The sequence below is a fragment of the Lactuca sativa genome, chromosome 5, assembly GCF_002870075.4.
Source record: "Lactuca sativa cultivar Salinas chromosome 5, Lsat_Salinas_v11, whole genome shotgun sequence".
In the NCBI taxonomy this organism is placed as follows: Eukaryota; Viridiplantae; Streptophyta; class Magnoliopsida; order Asterales; family Asteraceae; genus Lactuca; species Lactuca sativa.
Genome location: NC_056627.2, coordinates 237109355 through 237132150, shown reverse-complemented (window position 1 = coordinate 237132150; position 22796 = coordinate 237109355). Strand labels below are relative to the sequence as shown.

Sequence of the window (22796 nt, the reverse complement as noted above, 5' to 3'; positions counted from 1 at the left end):
AAATTGGGTCGTTACAACGCCAGTAGTGTTTATGGACCTGATGAATCGGGTCTGCAGACCGATGCTCGATCGCTCAATCATAGTATTCATCGACGATATCTTGGTGTATTCCAAGACCCGAGAATGGCATGAGGAGCATCTGCGGGAGTTACTATGAGTTCTGAGACGAGAACGGCTTTATGCCAAGTTCTCGAAGTGCGAGTTTTGGTTACGATAAGTCCAGTTCTTAGGACACCTCATTAACCAAGAGGGGATTTTGGTCGATTCGGCCAAAATCGAGGCGGTCATGCAGTGGGAGGTTTTGAAATCTCCCTCAGACACCAGGAGCTTTCTGGGATTGGCAGGGTACTACCGAAGATTCATACATGATTTCTCTGAGATTGCAGTACCCTTACTTGTCTGACGAGGAAATGGGTGGATTTCTGGTGGGTCCTGAGCAGCAGAGGGCGTTTGAGACCCTCCAACAGTGTTTATGCGAGGATCCAGTGTTTAATCTTCCATAGGGAGTCAAAGATTTTTTAGTGTTTTGTGATGCATCCATCACGGGACTGGGAGCAGTCCTCATGCAAAGATGATGGGTGATAGCCTACACATCACGGCAGTTGAAGCCGCATGAGACGATATACCCTACCCATGATTTGGAGTTGGGAGCGGTGGTATTCACTCTCAAGATTTGGAGACATTACATCTATGGGGTCCACTGTACCATATACACGGATCATAAGAGCCTGAGACACATCATGGATCAGCTGAACCTGAACATGAGACAACACAAGTGGTTAGATGTAGTCAAGGACTACGACTGCGAGATCCTTGACCACCCCGGTAAAGCAAATTTGGTGGCAGACGCTCTAACCCACAAGTTACCTGGGTCTTCCACCCTAGCGATATGTATGAGGATAGCGATGGATTCTCCGCTTGTGAGTTTGATCAGAGATGCTCATGTTGAGGGCATGCGACCAGAGAAATGGAAACTGGAGAGGATGAGGGGTGTGAACACCTGGTTTGTGCAGGATAGTTGGGGATTATTGACCCGATGCGGTCGGGTATGGGTTTCGATGTCTGGTGGGATCAGATAGATAGTTATGGAGGAGGCTCACAAGTCTCACTTCTCTATTCACCCAGGGCCCACCAAGATGTACCGAAACTTCAGTTTGAGTTACTGGTGGTCGTGAATGAAGCGAGAAATTGTCTGGTACGTCGAGAGGTGCTTGACTTGTAGGATGTTTAATGCCGAGCATCAGAGGCCACATGGCATGCTGCATCCCCTTGAGATTCCCATGTGGAAATGGGAACAGATCACGATGGACTTCATTACCAAGCTGTCGAGGACGACGGAGGGGTTTGATGCTATATGGGTCATTGTGGATCGATTGACCAAGAGTGCCCATTTCTTGGCCATACGGGAGAGTTCATCGGCCGATGTGTATGTTCGCGAGATCGTTGCTCACCACGGGGTTCCGGTCTCCATTGTTTCCGATCGAGATGTTAGATTTACCTCCCTTTTCTGACAGAAGTTCCACGAGGCTGCATTTTAGCACAACGTAGAATCCCAGACCGATGGTCAGAGCGAACGGACCATACAGACCCTCGAGGACATGTTGAGGGCGTGTTTCATTGACTTCCCTGGGAGCCGGGACTCCCACCTACCCCTTGCAGAGTTCGCCTACAACAACTATCATTCCAGCATTGGCACCCTACCTTTCAAGCTGTTGTATGGGAGGAAATGTCGCACCCCGGTTTATTGGGGCGAGGTTGGACACAGGGAGATGGGACGGACAGAGGTAGTCTTCCAGAATGTCAAGAAGAGTTAGCAGATTAGACAGTGACTGTAGACCGCTCAGAGTTGGCAGAAGAGTTATGCCGACAGACGCTGATCTGAGTTGGAGTTCCAGATGGGGGACATGGTATTACTGAAGGTTTCACCCTGGAAGGGTGTGATCTGCTTCAGGAAGAGGGGGAAGTTGGGTCCCCGATATATTAGGCCGTTCAGGATCATTTCCAGGGTTGGCAAGGTAGCTTATAGGATAGAGCTTCTTGAGGAGCTTAGTAAGATCCACAACACTTTTCACGTTTCGCAATTGCAGAAGTGAATCCTGGATGAGGAGGCAGTAGTATCATTGGATGACATCCAGGTCGATGAGTGCCTGAATTATGTGGAGAGGCTCGTGGCCATTCTGGAGAGGAAGGTGAAGGTTCTGCGGAACAAGGAGATACCTTTGGTAAAGGTACAGTAAGAGCACCAAAGAGGGTCTGAGTGGACATGGGAACCGGAGGCGGAGATGTGGGAGCACTACCCAGAATTGTTTGCCGCAGCGAACTTTGAGGACGAAGTCTAGTTCAAGTGAGGGAGAATTGTAACACCTCGAATTTCAGGTATTAACTTTATGGCTTTAATTTTCATAATTTGCAATGTCTACTTGACGATTTGGATGCCCTGACTCGTCGAGTAGAAGCCGGTTTGGCCACGTGTATAAGTGATCTACTCGCCGAGTCCAAGATAGGACTCGACGAGTAGGAGCTGGAGGATGAAACCATAAATTTTGGGGTTTTGCACCCTATTTAAAGGGTCATTAGCCTCCCTTACAGCCTCCTGAGAGTCCAGAAACCCTAATCCATTTGTGTGCTCCATTTTTGGGTGATTTAAGCTTTGGAAGGTGGATCTTGGTAAGAGGAGCTTGGAGATCAAGTAGCTTGAAGTAAGGAACGTATGTGGATCTGAAATCTACCTCAGTTTAGCATCATTTGAAGGTATCAAGTTGTTACCTTGACCTTCTTTCCTCCTAGATCTTATTTTGCTGAAGATTAGGGCTTTTCTAGCATGTTATGTAGCTATTCTTGAGTATGATCTAGGATCTGAAGTCGCAACTCCAGATCTGGGCTCACCTTGGTCTTTAAGTCCATAAATTTTTTAGCTTTAGCAAGTATAAACCCTTCCTTATGAGTTAAACCCCATTTCAAGCTTGGATTTGATATTCTAAGTCTTTAGAGCCTTGCATGCACATAAAGTTTGCAACTTTACGAGATAAACATGCCTTAGGAAGCTTGATCTGCAATATGGAGCCTTAGAATGGCTTACAAAGCATCTAAATGAAGAAAGGTCCGAAGGGACTCGGCGAGTTGATGGTCAACTCGGCGATTCCGATGAAGGTTGTCGTGAAAGGACTTCTGCATGGACTCGGCGAGTCAGAAGGGTGACTCGGCGAATCAGCTAAGGCTTCCTCGACATTTGGATATGCATGAACTCGACGAGTCGCAGGAAAACTCGATGAGTCAATAGGGGATTTCACGACTACTCGAGTTCTGGAAGGACTTGACGAGTCAGTGAACTGCACTCGACAAGTCGGGTCAACATGGACTGTTGACCTTGACCGTTGACATTGAATTTGACCAGGGGTTGACCAGATGACTTCTGGGGCATTTTGGGAAAATTGGAAATTTATGGATATGGTTCTATGGTGAATATAGGTGATGGAGTTTGTGACGGTGATCCGAGAGTTTAGCTTATTACTTCAGCGCGGCAGTTGTGAGGTGAGTTATCCTCACTATATCTAATGGGTCTAAGGCGCCAATGTCGGCCCTTGTCGGATTTGTATCCGGGTTTATTGCATGATATGATTATTGGTCTACATCCTGGTAGTTAGGATGGTGATATGATTAGTGACCTGGTTAGGTTTGTATCCTGGTAATAGGATGTTGCTATGATTAGTGATCTGTTAGATCGTCTTGATTGTTATATATGCTAGCGTATGATATGTATGTGCACATGTTTGTTGATTGGGGGTTGGGTTGATGCGGTCCTGCTTTGTGCTGAAGGCCAACATACCCAAGGTGGTTCGGTTAAGCTGAAGGCTCTGCAAAGGGGTTCAGCTAGGCCGAAGGCCCAGCAAGTGGTCCGGATAGGTTGTAGGCCCTGCGAGGCGGTCTAGACGTGCCGAAGGCTTGAGAGCGGTCCAGATAGGCTAAAGGCATGCGAAGCGGTCCAGTCAGGCTGAAGGCTCATTATGCATGCCGTTTGTCTATATGTTTATATGATATGGTTATATCTACATGACGTTGGTATTTTGGGGGTAACTCACTAAGCCTTTGAGCTTACATTTATCGATTATTGTTTCAGGTACTTCAAATGATCGCGAGAAGGCGAAGGCGTGACCGTACACTTCCTCGATTTATGATTATGATTTATGGGAACTCTGATATGATACTATTTTGAAAACAAATTGTAATAACTTAATAATTTTTAAATGTTTTAAAAAGTTCAAATTTGGCATGGTTTTTATGGATGTTACAGTAGAAATCCTCATACGTGCATTTGGAGAAAGACGCAATCATATTTGTAGGTAACTGAACATGTATCACCTTATTACATGCCGAGTATTTCAGCAAATATTACAAACTTCAATGCATTCGCTCAACAATTGACTCAACAAATTCAACAAATGCATCAAATGATGTTGTCTCAAAATCCAAACTCCCAACCCCTACCACCGTTTCAATTTCATTTTGATCCCTCACAACTACAAGTTCCAAACAATCGGGTCAATGAAGAAATTGATGAAAGTGATGGTTAAATTGTATGAAACTTTTAAACAATTTCCTAAGATATTTTAAATGTTTTGGTAAACCACTTGTATGAATTTTGTAGATGTTTGAACCGAGTGTCTATAATATTTTAATGTTTTTGTTATTAAATTTATTGTTTTAAAATGTTTGCGTATAGAAAGAAAAAACACAAAAGAGAGGATCAGAAACATATTAAGTATATTGACTATGACGATGACAAGTCGTTGGTACATAATTTATAAGGTTTCTTTACTTCTTAAAAAGAAGTAGCACCTAAACTATCTCGACGATACGTTGTCTAAAAAAAATCCCAAGAAATACCAACACAATTCTATTAGTGTGTTTATTATAGCATTCCTTGTTTATTCTTATTACAACTTTGTATTCTGAAAAGTCTATCCACTAATAGCAATATTTTCCAATTACACATCAATCTATAATGGTGTAAGTATTTTCAAGGTACAATTTCCTAATCAGAAAAAAAAAACTTGAAAATACAATGCTATAATTGGGTAGATTTTACAATGTACAATGACTTATTAAGAAAAAATATTGTAAGTATAATTCCCTAACAGAATTAGAAAGAAATGGAAGTTGGGTGCTATAACAGTCACATATTGCTATATGTTACATTTAGCCCATATTATAGTGAACAAAATAAAAAGGATCTAATGGATCTAAAATTCAATTTTTAGAAGTCACATAGATGAACATATTAGCATAATCTTGGGAATAACTTAGATCATAACAATGAATCAGCAATAACCAAGAACAACGACAAAGTTAAAAAAAAGTCTCATCTACCGATTCGGTGACACCAAAGTCTCAATATATTTCCCTCTTGAAGGAATATCAAACTCATCATCATAATTTGAGTATGACATCTCATTAAAACGTCTCTCCGGATCCAGTTTGTACACATGACATCCAGAATGCAAACAATATGTCACCCAATTCCCATTCCTCATCAAATGCACAGGCTTCTGAAAGCAATACAAACTCGGCAAAATCGGATAGCTTATAATCTCTGTCCAATCTCCATCTCCATCCATTCTCCACAACTTGGCACTCAACTCTACAGAATTTTCTTTATATATCACACACAAGTAAACATATCTATCATTATGTAGAAGCGTGAAATTCAAACAATCTCTCCTTCCAACTCCAAAACATGGAGTTACTATCTTTCTGAACTTCTCTGTCTTCGTGTCAAACCTTATAATCGAATTAGACAGATGACCTAAAGCTCTTCTCTTGCCTTGTTTTAAAAAATACACTTTTTCATTCTGTACAATACTCTCCCCCCAACTTTCTGAAATCAGACAAGTTATACGTTTCAATTCACTAGTCTTAGAATCGAGCTTTCTCCATGAATCTGATTTCAACGAGTATATATAAGCATGGTGATGGAGGGTTACACATAGAAGTCTGTAGTCATCGTATGAATCACTGTAATACAACCCGTAGTAGCATTCTTTACGAGAATGGGATTTAGACAACTTCTTGTAGTCACCAGTTAAAGGATTCCATAATATTAGATCATCGTAGTTATCATCGTAGTTACGTTTGGATATGCCTACACAAACAAGTCCATTACAAGATGTTATAATCGTCATGTTTTCAGGGCTCACTTTGATTGGAAAAGGGCGACGGGGACTTAAACCGTTTTCAGGTGATTCACAATCGATGGTGTGGACGTTGCATGGTGTTGTGGTGGATAAGAGGAGAAGTTTGTGGTGGTTTTGACGGTGGTTTTTGGTGATGTGGTGGAGGTGGGAATTGATAAATTCAGGCGAACTTATGATTGAGTGCCATTTCTTGGAAACGTACCTGAAACGGTGTAGAGATTCAGCCGGCAGCCTTGGTAGTATGTTGCAGAATAGGATGTCAGATGGAAGCTCCGTCGTGATCTTTTTATGGGGACGGTGGTGCTCCGCCATGGGGGTTTTGTAGGTATGAGTGCGGGTGGAGATTTATTGTATTTATAGGTGTGTGTGACAACGGAGAAGAGGTTTATCTTATTTGATTAGTATTATTATTTGATACATGTAAGGTGAGATAAAGGTGGAAGAAAATGTATATCTTAAATTTTTTGAAAAAAAAATAGCAAATACAAAATCATGTTATGATTTGATTCTACGATTCTATTATTTTATAGTTAAATTAGTTGAAAATTTTGATTTTATATTCGGACAGAGTTTGTAAAAATGTTAACCCATCTTTTTAAATAATTTTAATTAAATCCAAATTCGTAAAATTAAACTTTTAAATAATTATAAAAAAAATTGTAAACTTAAAACTAGCTTTTCATAATCATTTTATAGATTTGATTTTTTCGTGTTCTTCAAGAACAAGTTATTTACTTCATGCACAAGTTTTTTTCTTTGACTTTCCTTTGACTTGCCTCTTTGGTATTTCATATCCCTTCATATTTGTCACCGTTTAGGTTTCGTGCACACGTTTAAGTTTTTGTCACCGTTTAGGTTTCGTGCACACGTTTAAGTTTTTGTCACCGTTTAGGTTTCCAAATACAGGTTTTTCATGCACAATGTATTTGTCACGGTTTATGTTTTTCAAATAATAATATAATAAGTAATAGAAAACTATTATTAACAAATAATCATTTAAGTCGAAATTATAATGATCAATGGCCAAAGGAATGAATGTAAACTTATACACTGGACGTACATATAACGAATTATACCATAAAACTCACATTTTTTACCAAAACTCATATCTTTTTTTTCGTTTAATTTTTTTAAACTACGTTTTTTATCGAAAAAAAAAACCCCCAAATATATTATTGTTCACGATTTTTCGTTATCTTTCTATAGAGATCTAACCACTTCGTTTTGTTGTTTTTATTCTCGATATCTAAGTTTATTTTTATAAAAAAAAAAGCTGATTATTCTAAAAATTTCAAATTAGTGTCTTCTATTAATAAAGATCAACATCGATTAAAAAAATTCGATCATTTTATATTCACAGTGTGAATCTAAACTGTAAATAGTTCAATTTTAACATTCACAATATGAATCCGACTTACTATTTCAACTCTTTGATTATTCACAAATTAAATAAAATTTACATATGAATCAAAATATATTTCTATATAGTTTTAGAATATTTTAACGTTTTGATTACTCGTAAATTAGTTTTGTAAAATCAACAAATGGATTTATTCACATTGTGAATCTGAATTGTATATAATTTAGTTTTTAGAATTCACAATGTGAATCTGACTTACTATTATTCACACTGTGAATCTGAGCATATTTACATTGTAGATTCACAATGTGAATCTGAACTGATTTTTTTTTTAAATATCAATATGGACCTATGTTTAAATAGTACTAAAAATATGAATTTTGATGTATTTATTAATTTTTTCGATAAATATTAGACCTTAACTTTTCAAAAAAACAAAGAAAATGAAGTGAATTTTTTTTTTAAAAAAAGTTCGTTTTTTATATAGCAATATAGATCTCTATGGAAAGAGGACGAAAAATCATGAACAACGGTATTTTTATTTTTTTTCGATAAAAAAACATGTCCTAAAAAATTAAACTAAAAAAAGAAGTGAGTTTTGTTATAATCTGGTGTATGTGCATCTATTATAAAAATCTACAACCATTCCTTTTACTGTTGATTGCTTTAAATCACGACGTTATGGATTAGTTTCTTGGTTCCTTGATTAATAATGATTCTCTATTAAACTTTTCCCTATATAAGCGATACAATTGGTTGTTAAAACCTCGATTTGAATCTTAAGATCTTATGATATTAAGACACTACAAGTGAAAAACAATCTCCATCTCACTAGTGATATCTATCTAAAGTAAGATATATAGTGGGTCTTAAGATCTGACTAGGATCTTAAGATCTTAACACGATTTGATCTCACTGTTTAGTTTTATTATATAGTCGAGACTAAATTTTTCTTCTATTTAACTTGAAATAAAGCATCGCAAGTTGCAAGAAGCCTCATAGAGCATCTTCACTTCATCAATTCATCTCGAATTATACATGTTACACTCATGATATTTCTTTTGTGATTTTAAGCCTTTAGTTGTACATGGTCACAATGATCTCGTTTTTTTTTGTGATTAAGATGTTTAGTTCATAATTTTTATAGTTTGCAACAACAAAAATTATGGTTCATGCTTTTAAATGGGTAAAGTTGATTCCATATCAACAGCTTAATCAACATTAAGTTATAATGAATATCGCACACCCAATACCTTACCCAAAAATTTGAATATGAACTTATTTTGGTAGGATCTTTGTAACATTCCAAATTTAGAACCAAAAGTTTTGTTTATGTATTAATAAAACCATCAACCAAACATGTTTGTAAAAAAAGGATAAAGGAAATCAGAGTATATCAATAATCATCCCAAAAATACATCAGAGTCAAATAGCGCGGAAATCATGGTGTGTACAATATGATCATCCCGAGCTCTTCCCTTTTGAACCGAAAGTACCTGAAACATAAACCGAAAACCGTAAGCAAAAAGCTTAGTGATTTACCCAAAATATCGCATACCATACATATACGTCAACTTAAGGTTGTACCGGGTCTACTTCACCTCGGAGTCTATTTCAACTCATATGTCAGCTCAAAGCTGTACTGATTTTATTTCATCCCCGAGTCTATTTCAACTCATATGTCAGCACAATGTTGTACCAGGTCTATTTCACCCCACATACATATAGCAAACAGGCACACAAGCATTCAAACATACATCAGGAGTTACAATGACTACAAGCACATACAATCGCTATGTAACGTCGCAAAAATTATAAGGTAAAAATTTTATTTTTAATTCAACCAAAACACCAATAAACAAAGAGTTGATCCATGTTGAAAGTGTAAATAGTATAATGGAGTTACAATGACTACAAGCACCTCAGACTCTTGTGATCCGTGTAAATAGTATAATGGACCCTATAAAGGTAATGTCGCTAAATCTTGAGGGCGAAAATGACATCCCCCAACATTTGGCCCTATCTACTAAACAAAGAGTCGATCCATGTTGAACACCCTCTCCCTGAATCACTAAATCTCCCCAAGTTGGGGTCCGAATGCGTACCAACTGATGCTCCCAATCAATCATTGCCCCATTTAGGCTCAACCAATCCATCCCCATAATAACCTTGCTTTCGTACACGGGAATAGGAACCAAATCAATCCGATACCGCTCACTAAACAATTCCAATATGCATCCCTGATGAACCCTCGATACTCACACATGATGATAATCAACAATCTCGACCTCTAATGGATAATCCAGCTCCTCCAGAGCATCGAAAAACCTCTTGTTGAGTGCGAGAGATACAAAGGATCAGGTAGTCCCTGAATCAAACAAAACCAGAGCAGAGGTACCATTCACAAGGAGCAACCCTAAGGAAAAGATACATACTCGGAAACATAAATAAAGGGATAAGGAAAAGATACATACTCGTCACCACATCTGGTGCTGCACGAGCCTCCTCGGCTATCACCTGAAATGCCCTGCTCCTCACAACAAGCGCCTCTACCTTGCCCTGACGGCCATCACTAATCCTCAAGGTCGCCGTAGCGGGTGCTGCAATTGGTTTTACCACTACTAAACTCAGACAATTGGCCTTTTTGTGGCCCCTTTGATTGCAATGAAAGCAAATCAGAATCGATCCCTGGGTGGTGGCAATGCAATCTCGGCTAAAGTGCCCAGTCTTGCCGCACTTGTAGCAGCTCGAACCACCCCCTGAAAGCTCCATCGTACATCTTGCCGCACTTGCCATAGCCGGCCCGACCCTGCTAGCCCCTCGATCTCGACTCAAAAAACTTGGGCCTCTTGCCCGAACCCTCAGAACTCTGAACCTGATCTGTCTTTCTCTTCTTCTCCATCTCTAAGTCAATCTCCCTCTCTCTGCCTCTCGCCACCATACCATTTAGTGTCCTGCAACTGGATATGCTTACAAATTGTCTGATATCGCTCCTCAACATATCGTGTTATCTCACATTTTTCATCTCCACGTCAGCCACATACCGTGGAACCAATAACGCCCTCTCACGGAACATAGCAGTGATCTTCGACACCATCTCAGTAGTCTGGCAAAGGTCCTGAAACTCCCTCGCCAACTACTAGACCTCAATCACAGTTGCAAACTCCGCCCGAAACCTCAACACAAAATCCTCCCATGTCATCGAATCAACCACTTCGCCTCCCAAGGCGTGACCAACCTCCTTCTCACTAGTCCCGAGCTCTGTCTTTCAGAAGATATGATGCAAGTCTAACCTTTGCCGCCTCGGGGTAGCAGCTAGTACGGAAGGCGTTTGTGACATCCACTAACCAACGCCTGTTTAAAATAGGGTCCTTCTTCCCGAAGAACTTTGGAGCCCTACATGCCCAAAACTCTCGGAAATTCAACAAGCGAGCTCCCACCATCTTAATACAAAAAACGCCCAAGCGCTTATCTGGAATTTCCATGATACCCTCCTTGATCGTACCGAAGATCATAGGAATCTGCTTCAAAATACTGTGGGTAACCTCTGATGAAATGAACTCCTGCATCTGATCATCCATATGTTCAACCCTAAAGCCCGAACCCGAACCATCGCTGACACCAAAACCAACATTGGCACCCATATCAGAACTCCCTCGAGTGACCACCATATTGAAAATAATCCATACAAACCATCAGAACACACTCGAAGAATGCTACATTCTACAAGCTCCCTGGTATCATTGTGACTTTGCTTGACTCGATTATAGATCCTCTGCTTCCAGTAGTATGGGCCCATACTACCTTCCATATTTATCCGTACTTTCCTCAAGGATCACCCCGATTTCCCGCAACTCACTTCCCTATCAATCCATACGATCTTTAGCAAATCAAGCTCACAACACCAAGTCACCTCGTAGGGCTACCATCAAACCACCCTTCGCCATCATCTGCAGAAGGAACTCCCTTCAACACCTTCTAACTAGCCTACAAACATAATTACATACCACCGACACTAGATAATTCTCCAAATGAAAGGTCTCACACTACAACGGTTAGACTCGGACAATAGCTGCACAATAGGGTTAAACCTAACCTTCTAAATTAGCCAATCTTAGTAACATGTAACTTAACACATTTGCTTACTAATTAGATGGTGTTAATGGGAACTCTTAAAAGCACAACGCAATTAGCATTCGAGCATTGAGTAATCATAATCAAAACATAACCCAAACAAGCCATTATCAGTTATTGAACCAGTACTTACATGCAAGTCTATAAGCTCATACAGTAGGCATATAAAGGCATCTCTCCTACCATTCTGTCATGAAATCCTGAGTAGATCCTTAGCTCTAATCTAGAAATCACAAAGAGCATGTATGGATTTTTTTGGAAAACTTACTTGAGCTCGGTCGATTGCATACACCACACCCTTTTCTTTTATTAGAAAATCTTTTAATAAAACATTTCTTTTTATGAAAAATATGCCAAACCATCAGTTTGAGTTCAGACACACCCGAGAGTATGCTTGAATCCCTCAAACCAAGGCTCTGATACCAACTTGTAACGTCCAAAAATTTAGAACCAATTTTTTTTTTGTATTAATAAAATCATCAACCAAAAACGTTTGTAGAAAATCATAAAGGAAATCAGAGTATATCAATAATCATCCCAATAATACATCAGAGTTAAATAGCGCATAAATCATGGTGTGTGCAATGCGATGATCCCGAGTTCTTCCCCTTCGAACCGGAAGTACCTAAAACATAAACTGAAAACCATAAGAACAAAACTTAGTGAGTTCCCTAAAATATTACATACCATACATATACGTCAGCTCAAGGTTGTACCGGGTCTATGCCAGCCCAACACTATTTCAGGTCTATTTCACCCCACATACATATAGGAAACAGGCACACATGCATTCAGACATACAACAAGAGTCACAAAGACTACAAGCATATTGTAACATTCAAAAAATTCTTGAAATTTTTAAACTTTTTAAATAACCACAAAACCGTCATTTATTACAAATTGTTTTCAAAATAAGTTCAACATCAGAGAGATCCCAAAATCATGAAATAAAAACATGAGGAGGTGCATGATCACGCCTTCGCCTTCCGACAATCCTCAGAAGTACCTGAAACATAATCCAAAACTGTAAACCCAAAGCTTACTGAGTTTCCCCCAATATACCAACACACAACAAAACTAGAACAATACAATAAACAACATGCATATAGAGCCTTCAGCCTGACTAGAACGCCCCACTGGCCTTCAGTCTAACTGGTACGTTCTCTGGGCCTTCGGTTTGACTGGTACGCTTCCTTCGGCCTTCAGTCTATCTGGGATGCCCTGGGTTTGTTGGCCTTCAGCACAAAGTAGGACCGCCTCAACCCAACCACAGATAACATAGCAATATATATTATATCAAGCACTAGCTAGCATGCACAATCAGTCAAATAGATCTAACAGATTACTAAGCATATCATTATTCTATAATTGGAATACAGATCTAACAGATCCCTACACATAGCATCAGACAATAACCAGGGTAACAATCCAATGGGTCGGCCTTGGTGCCTTCGACCCATTAAGTATAGTGAGGAAAACTTACCTCACAAGCAGTGCTGACTGATAAGATCCAACTCCCAAATCTCAACTCCTGATTCAAATGCCTACAACCACCATGCGACCAGTTCCATCAAACTCCAAAATACCCAAAATACCCTCAAAAGTCAACTTGGTCAACCAGGGTCAAATTCAAAGTCAACAGTCAAGGTCAACAGTCAAGGTCAACAATCCATGTTGACCTAAATCGTTGAGTGCACCTACCAACTCGTCGAGTTCTTACAGTATTCAGAGAATCAGGATAACCCTAGCCAACTCGCCGAGTTGGCTGGAAAACTCGTCAAGTTTTCCCAGCTTAACACATTTACTCCTTTTTCATCAAGTCTAATGCTTTAAAATGTAGATATGATACCCAAAAGCTAGAAAACCACGTAAAGTTGCTAACTTTACGTCCATACATGACACAAACAGGCTCCAAAACTCAAGGAAGGCTTAATAAGGGACCTAAATCATGAAGGAGGCCTAGAACTTGATAAATCTTGAAACTTTAAGTCCAATGAGGCAACCAAACATCCAGATCTGAAGTGATAACTTCATGAAATACTCAACCCATGAACAATCCCAAATATGAGCCAAATATGACAATAAACTTCTAAGGAAGAGATCTAAGCATTAGATAAGCAAGTTGTCGACTTTTTAACTCAAAAGAACTGTAATACTCAAAGAGTTTCTAGATCTGAAGCCTTCCCTTCACTCTAGGCACTTCCAACCTCAAGTTCCTTTAAAAGAACACCAAAAGGACCAACTCTTCAAGCTCACACACTCAACTTGGGAGAGGATGCACGAAAATTAGGGTTTCTGGACAGAGGAGGCAATTAGGGAGGCCACTAATGGGAATTAAGGCCTTTAAATAGGGTACACCACCCTAAAAATTAGGGTTTCTTAATCAGCCACCAACTCATCGAGTTTGCCTCTCCAACTCGTCGAGTTGGTCCAAAAAGATTTGCGGCCCAAAGCTCTTCAACACGTCGAGTTGAGGGCATCAAATCGAAGAGTTCCAAGGAAAACTTAACTTTTAAAAATAATAAATCTCATACCTGGAAACCGATATGTTACACATATACAATCCCTAGTGTCCTATAGTATAGTGAGCAAACTCACCTCAGTCCGTTGACAATCAAATAGATGCTCAAGCTACTAGACCGGAGAATCCTTGTGTTAACCAATCAAATATAACCTTATTCAATAATTGGTTCATAAACCATAATCGAGGCTTTTTACTAATCCCGACTCCTAGGGTAAAAGACCATTTTACCCTTCCCTCAATTGGCCCAATTAACCGTGGCCCAAACTTAATGGCACTCAAAGACCAATAATGGCCCAAATCCAAAAGACACTCAAGGCCTAATATAGGCCCAAATCCATAAAGGCACAAGGCCTAACAAAGGCCCAACTCAGAAAGACTAGTGGCCCAACAAGTTAAAACCTTAAAGCCCAAAACAAGCCCCAATCCCAATTGGCCCAAAAGGTATGTTGGGAGTACGCTATGTATACCTAGCCTTACGTAGCACGTACACGGCGATCACCGAAAAGCGGACTAAATCCCAGTACACTCAGCATACGCTGAAGTACATTCGACGTACTGGCCAGCTTCCAATTGTCAATCAAAACGTCTTAACCCCGTCAAACCCTAACATCTAAAGCTTAGATCTACTTCTAAATAAGGTCTTAATCCATAAAGTGTAACGTCCCAAAAATAATGACATAAAATTTTGTTCTCAAATTAATAAATAGTTAATGCATATCATTTCCATAAAATCATGGTTATCAAGATTTAGTAAAACTGCATCAAATCAGGGTAACTCACAGAATGCGGAAACATGTGGTGTGTGCCCTGCAACCATCTCGAGCTCTTTCGTTTGAAAACCGAAGTACCGGAAACATAAACTGAAAACCATAAGCACAAAGCTTAGTGAGTTCCCCATGATACCTTATACCACACATACATAAATCACATACTGGGCCCCCGCCCTCCTTCGGGCCTTGCACGGTCTCGAGTCCCACTCGGCCTCGGGCCCGCCCGACATCGAGCCCCACTCGGATTACATATCTATTATTCTCAGGCCTCGCCCACTATACACATACAATATATCACATAATCATTCTAACACATAAAAGATCATAAACACTAGCATATATTCCATTCATCGGGCCTCGCCCGACATCGAGCCCTGCCCGCTAAACATAGTGAGGAAACTCACCTTGCACTTCCGAATCACAAAGACAATCCCTGGCTGCTGGCTGACAGATCCCCGAACTGCCAACATCAAAACAACACCCAGTTAACAATTAGGTTCCAATCCATAATCCAAAAATTCATACTTGGGTTAAAAATATCATTTTACCCCTAACTTAGCTTGGTCCAAGACTGAGGCCCAAACTCGAAATCTAAAAGGCCCAAAACCAATTAATCACTTAAGGCCCATACTTGGCCCAATTTTCCAAATTGGGCTCAAACCCCTTACATGGGCCTTACCCTAATGCCCAAACATAGCCCAACATAACTCATGGTCAACCCGGATCAAACTTATGGTCAAAGTCAAAGTCAACAATCCATGTTGACCAAAGATGTCGCATTGCCCCCTTGGACACGCCGTGTTCTTCCATCATCCAGAAAATCGAGAAATCCCTAGCCAACACATCGTGTTTGCCCTAGATTCAACAGGTCAACCATTAAGCACTTAATCTATAAAGACATGGCCCTAAAACATATATTTGGCCTCATTGAGCTGGATTATCATGTAAAGTTGCCAACTTTACGTCCCTACATGACTAAATGAAGCTCTTACACTAAAAAGGGACTTAATAGAGGGTTTGAAACATGCATGACACCATTCTTCACATAAATCTTGCAACTTTATGCTCAAGGATACCAAAATAAACTCAGATCTGAAAAAACAATCCCTTAAACAACCCAACTCGTCCATAGACCCGAAAAGGAGACCAAAATCATAATAACTAGCCATGAGGAGATCTAATCAAACACAAGTCAAGATGCAAACTTGATACCTCAAAGAGACTACAAGAAGTGGAGAGATTATGGATCTATGATCTTCCTTCCAATCTAAGCACCTTCAATCTTCAAAGCTTCCTTTAGAATGAGCAAAATAACCACAAGAATCCACTCAAGGCTTAAGAAAACCACCAAGAAAGATTTAGAAACGAATTGGGGTTTGAGTGGCAATGGAGGCTGGTAATGAGGCCATCCATGAGGACTTAAGGCCTTTAAATAGGGTGTAACACCCTAAAATTAGGGTTTCCTTCCCAACAGCCAACACGCCGTGTTAAGATACCACAACACGCCGTGTTGGTCCATTAATCTTCACGTTTATTCAAATCTACATATGTCGCGTTGGTTCCTCCAACACGTCGTGTCCAATCCTAAAAGGGTGCTTTACTCCCAACAATTCTCCTCAAGATTCCGAGTGTTACATAAAGTTGCCAACTTTATGCTATTGCATGACTCGAAAAGGCATAAACAACTCTATTTATAGCTTCTAAACTTCCTAAGATAGCCATTAAGTCATGCATGATTGGACCAAAACCATCAAGACATGATTTTTAAGAACAAGGGACCCCAGAAACACCAATAAATTTAGCCCACATCTTCTAGAGTAGCTTTTACTCACAAGAATCAACTCATGGGACCAAAATATGCTCAAAACCTTAACTAACCTAGATCTAAGCTAGGAATCAACAAGGTTAAGACTTTATACCTCCTTGAGGCTGATGAAGATGATTAGAGCTTGGATCCACAAGCTTCAAGCCAAGCAATGCTTCTTTCAAGGTCTCATTCTTCACTAAAGCACACCAAAAATCACACTAAGGATTGAGATTCACACAAAAGAAGCTAGGGTTTCGTATAGGATGAGAGGGATACTGGTAGGGCTGTAAATGAACTGTTCATGAACCGTTCGGCGGGAAGTTTGTTTATGTTCGTTTATCTAATAAATGAACAAGCACAAACATAAATTCTCATTTGTTCAGTTAAACGAACGAACATGAACAATGGTCTCGTTCGTTCAATTATGTTTGTGAACGTTCGTATATGTTGTTCATTTACATTCATTTATGTTCATTCATATAAGTTCATTTTATGTTCATATATGTTTAATCGTGTTTGATTACATTACTATATTATATGTTCATATATGTTCAATTATGTTTTCTTAGCTTTGTTCATTTATGTTTGTTTAACTTGTTCACGAACATAAACAAACGAACATGAACAATGTAATTTGTTAAACGAACGAACATGAACAAAAAAACTCATTTGTTTATCCGTTCGTGTTCGTTCATTTGTTCGTCTAACTTAAACAAACGAACATGAACAAGCCGCCGTTCGCGTTTGTTCAGTTCGTTTACAGACCTAGATACTAGAGGTTGGAGGTAAGAAGGGTTTTCCAAGAGTTAAGGCCTTTAAATAGGGTCCAAGACCCTAAAATTAGGGTTTAAGTTCGTCACGAGTACACCCAACGTACCAGAGGGAAACCCGCAATCGAAGTTTCATCAACTACGTCCGACGTACTCCAGGTATGCCCAATGTAATGGCTAAAATTGCAACAAATTTAACTAATTTGGCTAAAAAGGAAAATACCTGAAAGATGAATGTTACAATCTTTCGATCTTAATCCGATCTTACGATCACGATCTTGCAAACATAAAGCGATTGTGGGTAAGATCCCGATTTTAACAACATATTATAACCTATTGTATTAACCTTAAGATTAAGCAACAAAATAATTTACTTCTTGAAATATTATATGGTATCAACGCTCTGAGGACTCAACCCTAGTTTTGTTTTCAAAAAATGATTGAAGAAGCGTCACATAGCCAAGTGGTGAAAGAAAATTTGATCTTGAATATTAGGATTGAGCATGGATCAGTTTTTAGCTAAATTTGAACCCAAACCGTAGAAGTCAGTTTTTTAAGGGCCAGTTTACTATATGGATCAGTTTTTTGGTTTGGATTTTTGGGTTTTCAGTTTGAACCCATGTATGTGCTCACGGTTTTTCAAGTTTTCAGGTTTAAACACATTGAAAGTTTGTTGCTATAAAGTATAAATGATATTGAATCTAAATTAATACTAAAATTAACTATTAACTAATAACCACCTAAGAGTATTTTTACTTTTCTTAAACATAAAATATGAATAGTAAATAAAAATAATATTTAAAATAAAATAAACGTTAAATATCATATACGATCAATCGGTTTTGTGGGTCTATTTTTGGTTGGTTTTTAACCCCATGGGTCGGTCTTTTTTTCTAGGTGGATTTATAATACAAAACCGAACCGAACCACAGTTTTTGTCATTTTTATAGTTTGTCAGTTTCAGTTTTGTTGGTTTTGCGATTTTCGGCTCGTTTTTTCTCACCTCTAATGAATATTTCGTCCCCTTACTTTCTTACATGTGCATATCACACGGGACAAAATTTTATTAGGGAAAATTTGCTTCGTGATGGAACTTATAACAATTGCTAAAGGGAGATGACAAAGGTCTTGTTCGCCGAGAATAAGATTGGGTTCATATATGATATATGGTTTGATACCAATGGCACTTGATGATTTAGTTGATTTAATAAATTGGAAACAATGTAATGTCATGGTACAAGGATAGCTTGTAAGCTCGATGGAAAAAGAAATCAAGGGCAATGTCAAATATGCAATCCCGACCCAAAACATGTGCTTGGATCTCGAAGAAATGTTTGGGAAAGTAAACACACCAAAAGCCTATGAACTCAATTGAACAATCACAACTATACATCAAGAAGGAACGACTGTCTCAGTCTATCACACCAAAATAAGAGGTGTTTGGGTCAAGATTCAATCAATAAGTCAACTGCCCACATATATTGGTAAAGGATGTTGATGTAAATTATCTAAAGAAATTACAATGAATGTATGACAAAGAGTGTATTTATGCTTTCTTAATTGGACTCAATGAAGAATATGTAATGTTGTCAAAACTCATATCAACAATTTGCTTCCTTCACTTTGGACGACTTACCATCTTGTTAGCCGAGACAAGCAACGATGGTTGATCGGACATGGGATGTTGCTGGGCTCAAAACGACAAGGAATGTTGCAAAACAACCATAAAAAAACTTCTCTTACAACTAGCAAGCAAGATATATAAACGTGGGAAAACACAAAGAATGAAGATATATGGTACAATCATTCTCAAAAGTCAAGCCACACCATTGATGGTTGTTTCGAGCAAACTAGGTACCCAGAATGGTAGAATGTAAAGACATCTAACTCCAAAAACTATATTGGAAAACCAAAACCACAAGCAAGAGCTCCTGCGGTTTTGGAAAACTATGACATACCAAAAGTTACCAAGGAAGAATACGATAATCTCATAAAAATGATCCGTGCATAAAAATTCATGATGACGAACCCTAAGCCAACATGATTGGTAAGGCAAACACTACTTCAAAGGCATATATGATTGATAAACTTAATTCTCAAAATTCATGGGTAATTGACTAGGGAGCTAGTGAGCACATTACACCTCATAAATATTGGTCGAAAATAACCAAAGCAAAAATAAAGTTCCTATGTAATCCTATCTAACGGTGACACTATTCCAGTTAAGAGGATATGTGGCATTCACCTTTTTGATAGATTTAATTCAAAACATGTCTTAACGTTCCAAACTTCAATTACAATCTATTGTCCCTAAGTCAACTCATTAGTGATTTACAATGTTCATGACTTTCTTCCCTCACACATGTCTTATACAAGACTTACATTCGAAGACTAATGCCAACATTTAGGGCCATTATCAACATGCCACTTTAAATTGGAGTCATTATGTTTTGTCTATTGTGGATGATCATATTAGAGGAGTACGGATTTACTTAGAGATGAGCATCTAGTACTAAATTTCGATCACATACTGATACCATACAACTAATATTGAATGTAAACATATAAAACGGTAGTCGGTACTCTTAAATTATGAAATTTGAGATTGGATACTGATGCTAGTAGTCTAGTGCCGAAAATTGTACATTTCTCTGGTAATGTTAGTTTGGTTTGGTACTAGGTATCGTTTTTTCACCGATTTACTCTGTCATTTTTTTGTAATTTTAAGATATATAGCTGGTAAATAATTGTCGAACATTAAAAAACAACTTTTTACAGTTTTCGTTTTGGCACTACCAGAAGCTAATCGAAACAATTTTTTTTCTTAAACTCCTTTTAAATATCATTCAAGTCAACATACTTTCAGAAAAAAAAAATTTGTTTTAAAGAAGCAAATCCCAACTACCCTTTAGACTCACATATATATTAATTACAACGATTTAGAAACAAAAGAAAACCCTTCATCGAAAATAATAATTTATTACAACGATTGTATCATACAAACACGCTCGTGCATACATGAAACCAATAATTACAAAAAATTATAAAGCAAATGCAAAAAGTCGCCACCACTCAAAACCCGAGAAAGAAACAAAACACATGTCGTGTTTCTGAGGATTTTCCATGAGTCATCGTTGAATAAGATCATCCCAAATATTTCAAGATTCTGCGATCTCCCATCATGGAAATGACGATTTCGACCATACAACGAAGACACAAGGGCAAAAACGGAATATGTTACCTTGGTACCTCTCTAATCAAAACTATTTCAGTTGCGGGTGAAAGCAAAACCCTGTGGTCTACCTCATCGTTTTCTGAAGCTTCATGACTACTTGAAGTTGATGCGGAATCACTTCCATAATCTTCTGAAAGTTTACAACAATTTTTAGATGAACAATCATTTTATATCCACCTTCTAGAAGCATACAAGGGTAAAATGGTCATTTTACTATCATTAACAAGGGTAAAATGTGCCCCATCTCATTTTACATCTAAATTTCTCCTCTCACCTTATAAGACCAAACAAATATGTCGAACATTAGATATTAAATGCCCTAAACAAAGAACGCTATCATGCATATATTATATGCATCCATTTAAGCTAAAATAATTGAGTTAAATTACTTAATCTAATAAGCTATATATGATATATATGGATATTTTGTTTTGACTTAATGCAAAAAAAGAACAATTTAATAGTGAAAGTATACCATATGTATGATAATCTGGCATCTGTTTAATAGTAGTGACTTCAAGGCTTTCAGGAAGGAGACAACTGAAAAGGGCACCTGGAAACAGTCATCCAAAACCCGTAAATTTTTGATACATTGGAGCATATTTCACAATCATTAAATCCAAATTTCGTTTGCAACACATCATTAGTTCATTTTGAAAAAGTATAATATCCTAATAAATTTTTGTAAGTACAATGTTGTTGTCTCTTGCATTTAGCCCGATTTTTTATCACCAATTTTTTTCAGGGATAAAGTTAGCAACTTTGATGCATAAAAAAGCAAATCCCAAATCAAATCATCATTATCATGATACAAAAATGTATTTTTTGAGTGAAGAAAAGGAAACGAACCTATTTTTGCGAGCCGGTTGACCCACCCGGGAATCCGTTTACCGGTTATCCGTTGAGAGATATCATCTGAAAAATGGTTGCAATTCTTGGAAATGAGGTGATAAGTATCGCCATGGTAGTCGGAAGCCATGGCCTCGATGAATTCCCTAAACTCTGAAGCCGACATGCTTAAATGCCCTAATGAAATTGAACATCTGTAGCTAAAACCCGGGCAGCTCTTCGGTTCAACTTCGAACACCCCGCTAATTGAATAATCGTGGGCTCCAAATCCATATTCCATACCATAAACTGCAACAATTGAAGAGAAACATTCAAGAATTAAAACCCAAAACGATAATCTGTCCAAATTGACGAAAATTGAAATGGGATTAGATGAGATTGTTACCTTCGATACCAGTATGGAAAACACCAAATCCTAACCAGATGCTGTAAGAATTAAGAGGGGTAAGATCATATACATTTAAGAACACCTCTCTATCTATAAATCCATCATTTGTTCCTATGATTGAGCAGTTTGGTGATAAGGTGTTACCCACCCCCATTTTCGATCTCTTATATCGATTCGGAAGAACCGATTGAAGAAGAAGATGAAGCAAGAAAGAAAAAAACCCCTTTAATTGCAGGAATGGGTTGTTCCTGGGTCGCATTAATATTTGTCCCCAGAAACACACACACACCGACCAAAAGGGGTTCTCCCTCTCCGGCCGGAGAGTGAAAAAGATCGAAGCTTTTGAATCAAATCGTGTTAGAGAACAGAGATGAAATCAGGGAAGCCACGAGTTATAGCTTCCTGAGTTAACTCGGACTCCGTGGGGGGGCGGAGTTTGGACGTAATGAAGCTTTTCATTGTCTTTAATTTCATTTTGCCGCGACCAAGGCGCTGCTATATGGATCATGTGTTTTGGATGGTTCATATAATTACGCTAAAAGGAAATTTGGTTAGTGTAAATGTTTTATAACCACGTTAATTTGATTTATGTATTAAGCAAACTATATGTAAAAGATATACATTTTTTGCTAACTTTTATTTTGGCAAATGTATTTTAAAATCAATAATTAAGGACAAATAATAAAACTTATAATGTAATAAAAGGTTAAGGTCAAATTTGATCACTTAACTTTTAAGTTCGTATTCATTTTGTCGTTTAACTTGGTT

The 22796-nt window shown here is 38.3% G+C and overlaps 2 protein-coding genes and 1 long non-coding RNA gene across 4 annotated transcripts; 1 reads left to right on the top strand and 2 right to left on the bottom strand.

Annotated features, from left to right (window-relative positions):
* Positions 1-5091: 5091 nt before the first annotated feature.
* On the bottom strand, positions 5092-6666 carry LOC111887206 (F-box/kelch-repeat protein At3g06240-like). Its single transcript, XM_042902286.2, has 2 exons — positions 6227-6666; positions 5092-6139 (listed from the first exon to the last, which is right to left on the bottom strand). The coding sequence occupies exons 1-2, from the start codon at positions 6501-6503 to the stop codon at positions 5364-5366; spliced, it is 1053 nt and encodes a 350-aa protein (XP_042758220.1). The 5' UTR covers positions 6504-6666; the 3' UTR covers positions 5092-5363.
* A 13828-nt stretch (positions 6667-20494) lies between these two features.
* On the bottom strand, positions 20495-22518 carry LOC111887203 (deSI-like protein At4g17486). Of its 2 annotated transcripts, none has more exons than XM_023883359.2 (4): positions 22026-22518; positions 21641-21928; positions 21267-21344; positions 20495-20921 (listed from the first exon to the last, which is right to left on the bottom strand). In XM_023883359.2, the coding sequence occupies exons 1-4, from the start codon at positions 22285-22287 to the stop codon at positions 20794-20796; spliced, it is 756 nt and encodes a 251-aa protein (XP_023739127.1). In that variant the 5' UTR covers positions 22288-22518; the 3' UTR covers positions 20495-20793. The 2 variants fall into 2 exon arrangements, with proteins under 2 accessions (XP_023739127.1, XP_023739128.1); XM_023883360.2 differs by having other exon boundaries at positions 20495-20918.
* On the top strand, positions 20917-22344 carry LOC128134102 (uncharacterized). Its single transcript, XR_008232435.1, has 2 exons — positions 20917-21452; positions 21537-22344. It is a non-coding gene; the product is annotated as an uncharacterized LOC128134102 (long non-coding RNA).
* Positions 22519-22796: the final 278 nt, after the last annotated feature.